The following is a 15,082-nucleotide window of genomic DNA, read 5'->3' as shown; positions in this document are numbered from 1 at the left end:
CTGACTGAGCCACCCAGGTGCCCCATGTTTTAAAACAATCTTTTTTATTTTAGAGAGAGAAAGCGAGCAGGTGAGAGGGGCACAGAGAAAGAGAGAGGGAGGGAGAATCTTAAGCAGGCTCCATGCTCAGCGTGGACACAGGGCTCTTTCCCATGACCCTGGGATCATGACCTGAGCCAAAATCAAGAGTCGGATGCTCAACCAATTAAGTCCCCCAGGCACCCTCTGGGTATATATTTTAAATGTACATGACATATTTTATACTTTTCCCACTCAGCACTAGGTTTTTGAGATCGAGCCCTATTGTTTTGGGCACATTTGCTCACACTGTGGACACATTTTAATTATCCACTCTCCCGAGGATGCATACCAGCTGCCCCTAACTCCCCACCTCCAGCATACTATGAACACAGGCAGCATGTGAGAGCCTGCATGCCTGAGGGGTGTGCTTGCTGGCACAGGGCATGCAACATAAAATAACAGAATTTGCCTCAGTAATGGCAGACTGTTTCCCACAACAGCCTCCTTGGCTACTCTTCCACCGGACCTATATACTTGCTATTCCCTTAGTCTGAAATTGTCCCCTGGACTCTTCAAGGGACTTTCTTCTTCTCATCAGTGAGATCTCAGTGCAACTATCACTGCCTAACAGAGGCCTTGCGCAAGCTCACAGTTATCCCCACAACCTGCCCTCCCCAGGTTCCTCTCCATCATTTTTATTTGCTTGTTACATCCTAGCATTTTTCACAATTTGAAATGATCTGTGATCATTTATTCGTTATCTGTCTTCTCCATAGCAGCGGATACTGTCCTGGTCATTAGGCATCTAGCACACAGCCCTAGCATATGGTGAGCTCTGAGTAAATGAATGAAACAATTATAATAAATAAATAGTATTGCGGTATCAACCTTTTCAATGCTCTATGGTTGGAAAAGCAAGGAACATAACCGGTGTGAGAGAAGTGGAGATAACTTCTTAAAAGGATCCTAAAAGACAGATAGGAGGCCCAGGCCATCAGTCCCTTCCGCACTCCTCTCAGTTCCACAAGCCCATACGTTTATATCCATGTTCGCCCCGCCCCCCCCTCCCCGCCCCCTTTTAAAAACTACTAGTACTCCTTCCCGCTAAGCCTCAGCCCTCTGGCTGGCAAATCCCAACAAGCCCGCAGGGGGCGTCCAGAACACGCTAACCATGGAGAACTAAAACTACATTTCCCGGCATCCCGCGCGCCGCCAACCCGCTTCCGGAGTGCGTGGAAGACATGGCGGCGCCCGAGGAACACGATTCTCCGACTGAAGCGCCTCAGCCGGGGGTGCCAGAGGAGGAAACGAAAACGTTTAAAGATCTGGTGAGTGTGGACGACGCTGGCTTTTCTCTGTACTGCTAACACTGGGCGCAGGCAGAGTCCATTTACCTTAAGTTCCGGCTAATAGTGTATAGACGCCGCCGGTGGGGCCTAGCTTGGGTTTCCTTCAGAATTTCCGAAGCTTGGGTTCCAGACGCGCTACCTAAGCCTCTGGGTTTGGATGATGGGAGGGCTGCCTGTCCCGGAGAGTCCCCATTTGCGCTTTTCTCCATTTTGGTGTGGCGACGTTTGTATTTGCAAGTACACCCACCCCCTCACTCGGTGTAAGATGGGACGGGTTGGGATTCTGACCCAGTCACTAGGCGCACGCTGTTACCTCGCGGCGCCTCACTTTCCACATCTGTAAATTGGGCGTAATCATACGTACTTCATAGAATTGTGAGGCTTAAATGAAATAGCACATGTGAAGACCTTGGGTTTGTCTCTTTGAATAGAAAGTGTTAAGTTTTGAGGGACTACCATCTCAATAGGGCTTATAGTTAGAGCGGACCCAGTAAGCTCCCAGTAGTTCTTGAATCCGAGTGTAAGGGATGCACATGTCACCGGCAGGGTGGCTCCGACAGTACTTTGACTAGCAGGGAGACAGGGGCGCATGGGTGGCTGAGTCGGTTAGGCATCCGACTTCGGCTTAGGTCATGATCTCGTGGTTTGGGGGTTCGAGCCCGGCAGCAGGCTCTGTGCTGACAGCTCAGAGCCTGGAGCCTGCTTCAGATTCTGTGACTTCCCCTCTGTCTGCCCCTCCGCTGCTCACGCTCTCTTTCTCTCAAAAATAAAATAAACATTTAAGAAAAGTTTTAAAAAAACAATTAACTGGGAGGCAGGTGTGTGTGTTCCTTTCTGCTAAAGTGTATTTTTCTGAATTCTAAGGGTGTGACAGATGTGTTGTGTGAAGCTTGTGACCAGTTGGGATGGACAAAGCCCACAAAGATCCAGATCGAAGCTATTCCTTTGGCCTTACAAGGTAGGTTGAAATTAAATGTGTGGCTTAATACAGATTCAGTATGAAGTTATTATGCTCAATTAACTACTTACCACTCTTGAGAGCTGTTGTTGTAGGCTTCAAGTAATATAAAAACCTTGTCACTAAAATGCAGAATTTGTGGGCACTCCTGGGTGGCTCAGTCGGCTCAGGTCGTGATCTCACGGTTTGTGAATTCGAGCCTCGTGTCAGGCTCAGAGCCTGGAGCCTGCATCGAATTCTGTGTCTCCCTCTCTCTGCCTCTCCCCGACTCACGCTCTGTCTCTCAAAAATAAATGTTAAAAAACTTTTAAAAAGATACAAAATAAAAGATACAAAATTTGTGGCTTATTGGCTTTTGAAAAAGTAATTCTGTTCTACTGAGCTTACTTTCTATAAGGAGATTTGTTGTTTGCAACAGATGCTGACTTAAGGACATACTGGGTTAAAGTGTACTGACAAGAAACTTGTTAGAAATTATGAATCGATAAATGCAGATTTACATAAGGATGCCTGGAATACAGGCCGGTATCTAGAGGAGTGAAGCGCTCTTGCTTTGTGAGACGTGTTGATCAAATACAAAGAAGAATGGCTAACATGTTGGTTGATGACTAGTGGGACTGAAACTAACAGGGTGAACTTTCATGGGAGTAGAGCTAATGTCCTGCACTTAGATTCCCAAACCCAGCTTCCCAGTATTTGGTGGTCAAAGAGACCCAGCAATGTTAACCGAAACTTTAAGCTCGTTAGAGAAAATGAATGTAATCTTAGCTGCATTCGTATAAGAGATTTTCCAGGGCAAGCAGAAACAGTCGTATAAATGTATCTGTATGTAGAATTTCCCCCTCACCCTGAATTCCTCTCCCACATGTCCCAGGTTAAGAGCTCCTGAACTAGCTCGAGAGAGAGAGAAATGCCTTTACTGCGTAGAACACACCTACAATATTATGCTTAGTTCTGGGGCCCAGTTTTGAGGCACCAGCTAAGTGAGTGGCGGTCAGTGTGGTATAGTATCAATAATTCTAGATAAAGGGGCTGAGTGCATTCAGTCTGGAGAAGAGTAGATCTGGGTGGGGTATGATAATTCGCTTCAGTGATTTGGAGAGCTGTTATGTGGAAAAGTAATTAGGTTTACTCTGTAAAATTCCATTTGCTCCCTCTATAAATATTAAGTATCTGATATAAGTGTAAGGCCCCAGAAGTTAGGAGTCTGCCCTAAGAACTTAGAGTCTAGTTAGGAGATAATTATAAATCTATTACAAAGTGAACTGGGATATAAGAAAGTTACATTCCAAGCTCACTGAGGGAGCAGAACAGATTACTACTCATTGGAATGGATTAGAGAAAACTACTTTTTGGCTGGAATGACATTCAAGCTGAACTGAATTGAAGACTGAATAAGATTTAGACATTCATGCATGATGGGACGGAAGGACTTTCTAGGCATAGGGAACAACATGAAAAAAAGCTAAGGAGGCTGGACCACATGGCAATGTGTGGAGGCCTGCAAATACCTAACAGAGAATGAGGGAAAGGATTAGTAAAGTTTTTGGGGCCAGATTATGCAGTATTTAAATCCTGGCTAAAGGAATTTGGTCTTTGTTCCAGAGGGCAGTGGAGTGCCTTTGGAGATTATTTTTTTATCTGGAGAATGAAATGCTTAGAGTTGTTTTCTTGGAATATTAATCTCATAGCTTTGTAAGGTAGTTTAGAGATGAGAGACCAGAGGCTGGGAGACCAATTAGGAGGGCACTGCAGTAATTTCAGCAATTAATAAGGGTAGGTTAGTGGTAGTGAGAATGGAAAAGAGAAAAATGATAGAAAAAGAATCATCATGATTTTTTAACTAGTTGGTTAAGCAAAGGGAAGGGTAGGGAATCTAGGATCGTTGCCTGTGTGTTTAGGACATATTATTGGTGTAAAAAGGGAACATAGGGGAAAAAATAACTTCAGGAAAGAGGAGTTCAGTTGGAAATAATTGAGTTTAGACAACAAAGAAATAGCCTGATTAATGCAGAGGTGGAATCTGGGAATTAGAGCTTGATGAAGAGTCCAGAACTGAGTGCAGACACCACATCCAAAGGGAAGTCGCGGCCGAAACTGTGGAAATGGCTGAGGTTGCCAGGTAGGGTCAAGAGATGACAGGAGAGAAATGGGGGCTCAATATTGGGCTAATACTCATGAGAGTACAGTGTTATACAAATTAGGTAAGGGGGGGTGGTAGGGAGGGGGTAGTAAACACTTTCAAGTTGTCTAGAGACGCGAAGAGGACCAGGATAAGGATCTGTAAAGGCCATCAGTGGGGAAGAAGTTTCAGCAGTCAGCAGTCCTGGAGTTGGTGCATTCTGGCGTTTTCCTGCTTGCCCTACAGCATGTGCCAGAAGAATGAACCAAAATTAGGCGGTGGTAATAATTCTTCAGTTATTTATAATGTTTTCAGTAAAAAGTTTGTATTTAATGCAGAGAAAGTAGGAGTCAGTCAAAGATTACTGGGAACTGAGTACTGTGACTGACATAATCACCATGGAAAGTCTTTATTCTTATTCTTGAGCGTATCTCATTCCAAGGAGCAGTTTGCAAATGCTTCATTCAAAAAACCTGTAGATGCTGGCTCTAAGCAAGAGGTTTAAATAATCTAACAAAAGTTTTCTTTTGTCTTCTCTTAAATCAACTTTAAAATTTTAGTTTGAGTACTAATGATGGTGTCAGTTTCCTTGTAGGGTTGATTCTGTCTTTATCCCTCACTCTAAAAACACTACTAAGATTCTCATCCAGTCCTGAAGCCTTAACACTCTGCATCAGTGAGTCTCAGCACTCATCAGAATTACCTGTGTAATTTGTAAAACAGTAGAGATTTCTAGAGCCACTGAATCAGAATTTCCACATGTGTGACCGAGGCATGTGTAGTTATTCTGATGTGTCTGCCCTTGAGGGAGCACAACCGTTAGGATGCTCGTGGCGCCCACGTCTGTGTTTCTAGCCTGTACTTCTCTGCTGAGCTGCAAACAAGTGTGTCCAACTGGTTTTTAGATATTTCTCTCTGAGCCTGTTACAGAAACCTCAAGTTCCCAATGTTCAAACCAGAGGCATTGTTTTCCTCACCAGAACTCAGTTTCTATAAGCCCTTATCTCAGTTCATGGCCTTTCAGTTTCCCAAGCTAGAAACCCTTGTGTCAACATATTTTCTTCCGCTGCTTTATACACCTCACTTGCTTTTATCCCCTTGCCTCAGTTCAGACCACCATCCTAATTCCGCTGGCATCCTAACTGAACTCTCATTTTCCTGCGTGTTCCCCATTCTGTTTGTTTAGGTCATTTTATATCATAAGGAAGAGAGTCACGTTCAGGGGACCTCAGGGGAAAGGGGTTAATTGTAGGGTTAATTTCTGGGTAGGGAAATCTTGGCAGTTCTGTGTAGTCAGGGAACTATGTGAGCATCAGCCGTGGAGGTCGTGGAGGTCGTGATCACCAGGAAGCGTTGTAGTGGGCGCTGTTGGAGCGCACAGCTGGCCGCCTAGAGATGGTGGGCTTGGTTTGGGAGTTCGTTCTGAAACCTTATTGCTATGGCTTGACTGGTGATAACAAACCACAGGGACCTCTTCTTAAGGGGTTACTTAGGGCCTTCTTCCCTCAGAAGAAGCAGTGTAAATGCATGTCCTGTTGAGCTCCTTGGCTCATTATGCCATCAGGCCTAGGGATTCTCTTCCTTCAATTCTCTCTCCTACTGGAAGACATCAAAACACCCTAGCATGGCTTGTGAGTTTCCTTCCAAGCCTCATTCTTCCCCCTCTCCCTCTTTAACACTTCTTTGTTCCCGCCCGCATTGTACTTCTCACTCTCCCTGCTTGTGGCTGGGTTCTTTAAAGCCTCCATCCCCTATTCTCATATAGGAATGTGCTTCCTTTCTTTCTTTGCTTACTTTCAGATTTAATTTACCCATCAGGTCTGTTAGCCTTTCCTGACTCCTCTGGGTAGTTAGTTACTCCTTCCATTGTGTTCTCACTGTATGTTGTAGGGGCCTGTTTTAAAGCCCTTATCACATTATATCATATTTGTGTATGTCACCCTGGATTTTAAGCTTCCCAGGACAGAGACTATGTCTTCTGTCTGTTCAACCTTCCTCTCCCTCCAGTTCATCAAATATTTATTCATTGCCTACTTTGTGCCACATTGTGTCATTATAGAAAATGGGAAATAAAGCATGTAGCATTTCTTTGCTGTTAGATATTTTCTTTTTCTTCCTAGGTCGTGATATCATTGGGCTGGCAGAAACTGGCTCTGGAAAAACAGGGGCCTTCGCTTTGCCCATTCTGAATGCGCTGCTAGAGACGCCCCGGCGATTGTTTGCCTTAGTTCTCACACCCACTCGGGAGCTGGCTTTTCAGATCTCTGAGCAGTTTGAAGCCCTGGGGTCTTCCATTGGTGTGCAAACCGGTAAGTATCTGAGAGGAAAAGAATTGCAGTTTCTTCATAAGTTGAGAGTGAGTGGAAAAGGAGAATAGAAGGAAATATTATTAACATGAATTTATTGACCTTAAGAGCTAATTTAGTATTTTAGCTTTAGGGAAAGTTATGCGGGAAGAAAAATTTAATTAGAAATCTAACACTGGCCTAAAAGGTATTCAGTGAACTGTGGAAAAAATTGAGGCTCTCTCTTCTGTATTCTTTTTATTTCTGTAGCTGTGATTGTAGGTGGAATTGATTCAATGTCCCAGTCTCTGGCCCTGGCGAAAAAACCACATGTAATAATAGGTGAGTAATTGACAATGGTAAAAGACACTGACAATGATGAACTGGAGAAAAATCTATCCATGTTGCATACGACTTCTTTGTGTAGAAAGGTTTTGAAGAAAGGAGTTTTGTAGCCCTGTTTTATTTTTTAATTTCTGAAATTTTGGGGGCTTCATGCGCGGGGTTGTTGGTAACTTTCTTGTTGTCCTGGTTCTCAAACATTGCCCTTTCTCTTCAACCTTCCTTGATAGCAACTCCTGGTCGACTGATAGACCACTTAGAAAATACAAAAGGTTTCAACTTAAGAGCTCTCAAATACTTGGTTATGGATGAGGCAGACCGAATATTGAATATGGATTTTGAGACAGAGGTGAGCACTCAATTTCTTTCTGCCTGGTAGGGTATGTCAAGTGCTGTCTTTCAAAATACGGTTCATTGCACACCTGCTTTGTGGGATACTATTTATCCTTATCAGTTAATTTAAATGTTTCTGCTGCCTTTTTTTTTTTTTTTTTTTCATTTTTGGTGCTCCTCACATTGTCAGTGCCTCAGTATCCTCTGTCGAATGTAGTCTGACTGTGGTTTTAGAGCTGAGAAATTTCCACCAGATTTCCTTTCTATTTCATATAATTTATACCTCTTTCATATACCTTGAAATATCTTTATATTCTGTTATCATTAGCTGACCCACTCAGAGCTTAGTTAGTTGATGAACACTTATTCTTGACTTTTCTCTTAGATGAACTCTACTGTAATTTAAACTGTTCTTTTCTCTGAATGGCATTTTTAAACAGCATATAGTAAGGTATCAAATAATAAATTTCAGTAAATTTTAGCTGAGTTGAATTGAACTTTTGAGTCCCCCAATTCCCATAGTGATATATTTAGTTTTTCACTCTTTCCTTCGCAAAGAGCATTTGTAAATGTCCAGTCCAAATGTTACATTGGTATCCTTTCTTCTGTGTGCCTTAGGTTGACAAGATCCTCAAAGTGATTCCCCGAGATCGGAAAACATTTCTCTTCTCGGCTACCATGACCAAGAAGGTGAAATTTTCTAGGACTTATGATTTCTTCTTCATTTAAAGTGATAAATAAAAATAGCATTTAGGAATCAGTGTACTAGTTCAGGTTTTTTCCTGCAGGTGCAAAAACTTCAGCGAGCAGCACTGAAGAATCCTGTGAAATGTGCTGTTTCTTCCAAATACCAGACGGTTGAGAAATTACAGCAGTATTACCTTTTTATTCCTTCTAAATTCAAGGTAAAGTGTTTACTTTGATCATTCCTGCCTCTCCCTCTCCTTCCTAACTAAAGCATCTGAAAGTGTGTCCACTTTTGATTAGCTAAGAGCTGGGCTACTGTTTGTTTTAGAACACATACTGTGCTTATATTTATCACTGATAAAGTCAAACATTCCGGGAATTCACAGCATGTAATGAAGTCGTGATGTAAATCCTTCCCAGCCCCATTCTTGAAGGAGTTTTTCTTTTGTCTGATGATTATGTGGCTTTTTTTTTTTATAGGCAAGGGACCCTCGTTTTGTGCTTTGATGTAGGGACTTTCCCTGGTTGCTGAGTATAGATCTCCTTTTGCTTGGCTTCAGGCATGTGAAATTCATGGTTCACAGAGATGATCATGCTGCTTCAGGAGTGCAAACTGGCAGCTGGGGTCTGGGAATTGGGAAGCAACTACAGGCTCAGTCTTTTATGTAATTTATATTCCCGGGACTCCAGTCTTTTCTTCCAGGTCAATTACTTACATTGTTTTGGGTTTGTAATTTAGGATACCTACCTGGTTTACATTCTAAATGAACTGGCTGGGAACTCCTTTATGATATTCTGCAGCACCTGTAACAATACTCAGAGGACAGCTTTGCTGCTCCGAAATCTTGGATTCACTGCTATCCCCCTCCATGGACAGATGAGTCAGGTAAAGATTCTTCGGCATCATTAATGGTGAACCGGGGGCATGAAGAGGGTGAAGCTTATAGTGGTAGTTCATATAATAACAACATGAGGTGTTCATGCATCTTCTGAGAATTGTTTTGATTTTATGGGCTTTAAAGTGTTGCTCTGGATGCTTGGTTCCTCCTTTTAGGGTAGCAAGAAGCTCAGATTAGAAGATTCCATAGTTATTTGTTTGGTATGGAAGCTTTTGAGTTGATTTACACAGCCCTCATGCTAACGTTGATTCTTTGGTCTCTAAAGATTTGTAGTAAATTATTTTTCAACTACCTGTCATGTTAAATAATCCCCATTTCATGTTAGTATTTTCTAGCCTCAGTCATAAATATTTTTTTGTTGCTTCCGTGTTTCCTTTTGACTTTGGAAGCCCAGTCTGGACTTAGCAGGAAACATCCTTTTAAAAATTTGTCTTGGTTCTTATATTTAGTGTTTCTAGTTTGTGTGTCTTATATTTTGAGATTCTTTAGTTTTCCAAGATTAACGTTCTTTTCATTTCTTTTCATCATCTCAGAGTAAACGCCTAGGATCCCTTAATAAGTTTAAGGCAAAAACTCGTTCTATTCTTCTAGCAACTGATGTTGCAAGCAGAGGTTTGGACATACCTCATGTGGATGTAGTTGTTAACTTTGACATTCCTACCCATTCCAAGGTGAGTCCCATTGCTGACCTCACTTTCTTTAAAAAACAAACAAACATTTTTTAAATGTTTATCTATTTTGAGACAGACTCAGACAGTGTGAACAAGGGAGGAGCAGAGAGAGAGGGAGACACAGAATCTGAAGCAGGCTCCAGGCTCTGAGCTGTCAGCACAGAACCCCATATAGGGCTGGGACCCACAAACAGATCATAACCAGAACCGAAGTTGGATGCTCAACAGACTGAGCCACCCAGGTGCCGTTGCTGACCTGACTTTCTAGTTCTGAAGTGTATTTCTTTCTTTTTTTTTTTAAATTGAGGTATAATTGACATGGAAGATGAGTTTCAGTTGTATAATGTGAAATCATATTTGCATAAAATGATTGCCAGAAGTCTAGTTAGCATCTGTCAGCATACATCGTTAAGAATTTTTTTTCTTGCACTGAGAACTTTTAAGGTCTATTCTTTAGCAGCTTTCAAATGTGTAATGTAGTATTATTAACTGTATTTGCTATGCTGTAGATTACACCCCCATGGCTTACTTGTTTTGTAACTTGAAGTTTGTACTTTTTGACTCCCTTTACCCAATTGATTCCCTACTCCCTTTATTCCCACCTTTGGTAACCACCAGATATGTTCCCTATAATATGAGCTAAGTTTTGTTTTGTTTTGTTTTTTTTTAGATTCCACTTATCAATTAGATCATACAGTATTTATCTTTCTCAGACATATTTCACTTAGCATAGTGTCCTTAAGGTCCATCTCTATTGTTGCAGATGGCTGGAATCAATTCTTTTTTACGGCTAAATAATCTTCCAGTGTGTCCAAAGTGTATTTTTTTAAGTATTCTCTTTTTTTATGTTTACTTATTTATTTTGAGAAAGAAGGAGAGAGAGAATCCCAAGCAGGCTCTGTGCTGTCAGTGCAGAGTCCTACATGGGGCTTGATCCCATGGACCATGAGATCATGACCTGAGCTGAATTTAAGAGTTGGATGCTTAACTGACTGAGCCACCCAGACGCCCCTCCAAAGTGTATTTCTTAATGGAATGTTTTCTGCTCTCCTTGGTTAAAACTTTTTTTCCCCCTTAATCCTCTATTGGTTAAGTATCAAAAGCTGGGAAAGCACTTGATTTATTTATTCTCATTATTTTGCATGTGCCTGAGGGTGTGATAGTAATAAATTTGAATGAAGGTAGCCAAAGAGAGGTATGAGATCACAGGGGTAGATGCAGCATGTGCTGATCTTTGTCAGTCTCATTTCTTCAGAATCGTCAGCTCGTGGTTCAGGGTTTCTCAGCATTGGCACTATTAATGTTTTGGGCCAGCAGATTCTTTGCTGTGGGGCTGTCCTTCGCATTGTGGGATGCTTAGCATTTCTGGCCTCTACCTACAGGTGACATTACGACAACTGCATATGTGTCCTGACATGTCCAGACATCCCCTGGGGAGGACAGTACTGCCCCCAGAACAACTAGTATCTCTTGGCTTTGTATGTAACTGCTGTAGACAAGGTGCTATCTCTTTGGATGTTCCCAGTAACTCTTGAGTTTGGACATGCATTTCTATCCCTGTTTTATAGATAAGATTCAGTGAGGCTGTGGGACTTGCTGATAGTTGCGTAGCTGGTAGGTAGTAAGACCAGAGCCATGATGCAGGTCTGCCTCTAGATCCAGTGCTGTTTTTCTCTGGACCGATTTGCCCATAGCCATGTAGATGTGCATTAGATTTGTCTTTCTGTGAAGAAGAGAGTCAGTTTTGTGCTGCAAGTACAATAAAAAAAGATGAAGTAGATTTATCTCAACAAATTGCCCAGTCCATTTTTTCATGTTTCAGCATGTTTATATCCTTTCAGAAGTTTGCAGTGGGACTTTGCATTCATAGTTTTTTGTTTATGTTTTATGTAATTCAAATTTATTTATGCTTTTTATTTCAGGATTACATCCATCGAGTAGGTCGAACCGCTCGAGCTGGGCGTTCTGGAAAGGCTATCACCTTTGTCACACAGTAAGGAAATTGACCTCAGGGGCAGAACAATGCAGAGAAAAGAGTAGAGCTTTGGTGCAGACTGGCTTGGTGCCCTGACTTTGCCATTTACTGTAATAGTTGCTTACCCTCCCTCATGCTGTTTTCAGCATTTGTAAAATGGAATAATGATACCTAACAGTGCTTTAATGAAGATTGGAGATACATACATATACATATACATACACACACACATATACATACATATATATATATATATATACACACACACACATACGTATACATACATACACATATATATATACACACACATATATATATATGATCTAGTGTAGCATTTGGCATATAGAAACATACAAAGAAACCCCAACCCTTTCAGCTGCTGAAGCTGGAGAGCAGTGACTCTTCCCTCAACTCAAAGTATTAGAATACTTATTTTGATTTTGTTAAAACAATTTTTTAATGTTTATTTTTGAGAGAGCACTAGTGGGGGAGGGGCAGAGAGAGAGGGAGACACAGAATCTGCAGCAGGCTCCAGGCTCTGAGCTGTCAGCACAGAGCGGAACTCTGAGAACCGTGAGATCATGACCTGAGCCGAAGTCAGACACAACTGACTGAGCCACCCAGATGCCCCGATTTTGTTTTTAAAAAGACAAAATTTGGCTTTTCTGGGAGTAAAGAATATGTTGGGTGATTTCCTAGCTGGCTATGTACAGAAGATTGCTCTGATTAGTATTCTGAAGAGGAATAGTGGATTCAGTATTGTTTAAAACTGGCTCCAGTTGCATCATATCACATAATGTGTAGCTTTGGATGGACAGACATCAGCATTGTCAGCCAGCCAAAGCCACAGTTTTCCTTCCTCAGGTATGATGTGGAACTCTTCCAGCGCATAGAACACTTAATTGGGAAGAAACTGCCCGTCTTTCCAACACAGGATGATGAGGTTATGATGTTGACAGAGCGTGTCACTGAAGCCCAGAGATTTGCCCGAATGGTATGCAACTTACTTTTTCACCAACTTTTATGCAAATATATTAACTACGTGCTAGATACCATTGGATTAATCCTTGTAACAAATTGCAGGAAGTATTACTTTATTCCAAATTCAAGATGAGTACACTAAAGTGCAGAGATGGTAGGTAATTTGAGTCAAGGTCTGGACTCAGTCTGACCATAGTGACCGCATGCTCAGCCACTGTTCATGTTTCACATGTTCTCATCTCTGGACTCGAGATCAGAAGACCCAGCTATGAATTGGACAGTGTGGTTTGAACAATGCATCTAACCTCTCAGAAGCAGTTCCTTGCCTCTAAATGGGGTTATTTGGGGGGCCAGATAAGCTAACGTGAACTGCATAGTTACTAACAGTAAATAGCAGTAATAGTAATGGTGAGGATGGAAAGATTGTAAAGGAGAAGCCTAGCAAGCGCTGTGTGCCCCCTAGAGTTCTAGTCTGGGGGATGAGGAAACTTTACCCCTTGGTGCTTTCTGAGTAGCTGGGGTGTGGACTTGTGGTTTTCTGTTCACATGGAATTCTTTATTTGGTATTTTGGTTTATAGAAATATTAAATATACATTGGAAAAATTTTCAGAAAATATAGAAAAGATTATAATAGTAAATGAGACATGTAAATTATTCCCCACAGAGAACATTTGGCTCTTGATAACATTTGGCTGTTTTTCTTTTTTTTAGCTGTAATTAGATCTTAAAAAAAATTTTTTTAATGCTTTTTATTTATTTTTGAGAGACAGAGACAGCACAAGCAGGGGAGGGTCAGAGAGAGAGGGAGACACAGAATCTGAAGTAGGTTCTAGGCTCTGAGCTAGCAGTCAGCACAGAGCCCGACGCGGGGCTCAAACCCACGAACTGTGGGATCACAACCTGAGCCGAAGTTGGACGCTTAACCGACTGAGCCACCCAGGCGCCCCGCAGCCATAATTAGATCTTATCTAATTGTATATGATTAACATTTTTTCTATTTTAACAAATATGGAGCAATGTGATGGCTTCTCAGTGGCTATAAAAGATTTCATAAAAAATATATAACATGACTTTATGTTGGTGTGTGTTTATGCTTTTTCACATGTTTTGTGTCTTAACTAGTATCATGTTGGACATCCTAGTATGTACAACTTTGTGTACCTGTTTCCTTAGAATTCCTAGAAGTAGAACTAGTTGTCGGGCTGAGGAGTAAATGAAGTTAAAATTTGAATTCTTACAGAATACCAGTTTCCTCCCTCCCACCCAGAAGAGCTGTCAGTGACAGTTTATGTGGGTGTCCCCACACCTTGACTAATACTAGGTACTACCATTCTCTTAAATCTTTGCTGACCTGCCATGTAAAATTAATAGCTTGTTGTTTTAATTTTCATGTGAACATTTTTGTATATCAGGATTTTGGTCTTCTCCTTTGCTAGTGTGAGGTATTAGGGAGTTACTTAGTGGGTTTTTTTTTTTTTAATGTTTATTTTTGAGAGAGAGAGAGACAGAACATGAATGGGGGAGGGGCAGAGCTAGGGAGGGGGAGAGAGTAGGAGACACAGAAACCGAAGCGGGCTCCAGGCTTTGAGCTGTCAGCACAGAGCCCAATGTGAGATCATGACCTGAGCTGAAGTCAGCCACTTAACCAACTGAGCCACCCAGGTGCCCCAGTGTTTGATTTTAAGGAGAGGGGAGCTGGATGTGTTACCCTCAGTGACAGTAATTCACTTTCAATCCCACTCTTTCTCTTTTCTTGCAGGAGTTAAGGGAACATGGAGAAAAGAAGAAACGCGTGCGGGAGGATGCTGGGGACAACGATGACACGGAGGGTGCTATGGGTGTCAGGAACAAGGTGGCTGGAGGAAAAGTGAAGAAACGGAAAGGCCGTTAATTTCTTCTATAGATAGTTGATTTCAGCCTTCTGTTCGTATAAGGGGATTGTAGGAGAGGATGGACTCCCCCCCCCCACCAGCAGAGTTCCTCGGACGGAAATCTGTCACAGCGATGGCGAGAACTGCTCATCTCCGTGAGCACTCGCTCTCCTGTAGGGTGCCATTCCCACACACCGGGTTTTACAGAACTCCTGTCAGCTTTGGTTTCTTGGTCACGACATGAGTAAGACGTGCTCTTTTGTCACTTCACACAGACCTTTTGCTTTTTTCAGCTGCAAGTTAGGAACTAGGTTGATGGAGCACTGCACCTGTAATTGCAAAGGGGAGAAGCTTCTAGATCTGTAAAACTGGTGATACTTAAACAATCTCAGCTTGTGCGTTATTAGACCAAATGTGAACTAATAAATTTAAATATTATTTTTTAAAAGATTCAAACTCCTTGAAAACCTTTACGGGTTGAGGGACCTTACAGATTTAAGTAAGATCTTGCTAATGGGTAAGAAATTGACAATGGCAGTTATGTGGCAGAATCATTGCTTGTCCTTAATTAAGGTAAACATTATTTA

The 15,082-nt window shown here is 41.9% G+C and overlaps 1 protein-coding gene across 1 annotated transcript; it reads left to right on the top strand.

Moving 5' to 3' along the window:
• Positions 1 to 1,243: 1,243 nt before the first annotated feature.
• On the top strand, positions 1,244 to 14,945 carry DDX47 (DEAD-box helicase 47). Its single transcript, XM_029955391.1, has 12 exons — positions 1,244 to 1,349; positions 2,235 to 2,328; positions 6,571 to 6,759; positions 7,006 to 7,077; positions 7,308 to 7,426; positions 8,029 to 8,100; positions 8,199 to 8,315; positions 8,837 to 8,983; positions 9,530 to 9,667; positions 11,590 to 11,660; positions 12,507 to 12,636; positions 14,384 to 14,945. The coding sequence occupies exons 1-12, from the start codon at positions 1,263 to 1,265 to the stop codon at positions 14,513 to 14,515; spliced, it is 1,368 nt and encodes a 455-aa protein (XP_029811251.1). The 5' UTR covers positions 1,244 to 1,262; the 3' UTR covers positions 14,516 to 14,945.
• The last annotated feature ends 137 nt before the right edge of the window (positions 14,946 to 15,082 follow it).

This window comes from Suricata suricatta, chromosome 10 (genome assembly GCF_006229205.1).
Source record: "Suricata suricatta isolate VVHF042 chromosome 10, meerkat_22Aug2017_6uvM2_HiC, whole genome shotgun sequence".
Lineage (NCBI taxonomy): Eukaryota > Metazoa > Chordata > Mammalia > Carnivora > Herpestidae > Suricata > Suricata suricatta.
The sequence above is the reverse complement of the archived record's forward strand: the minus strand, read 5'-3'. Positions and strand labels throughout refer to the sequence as shown.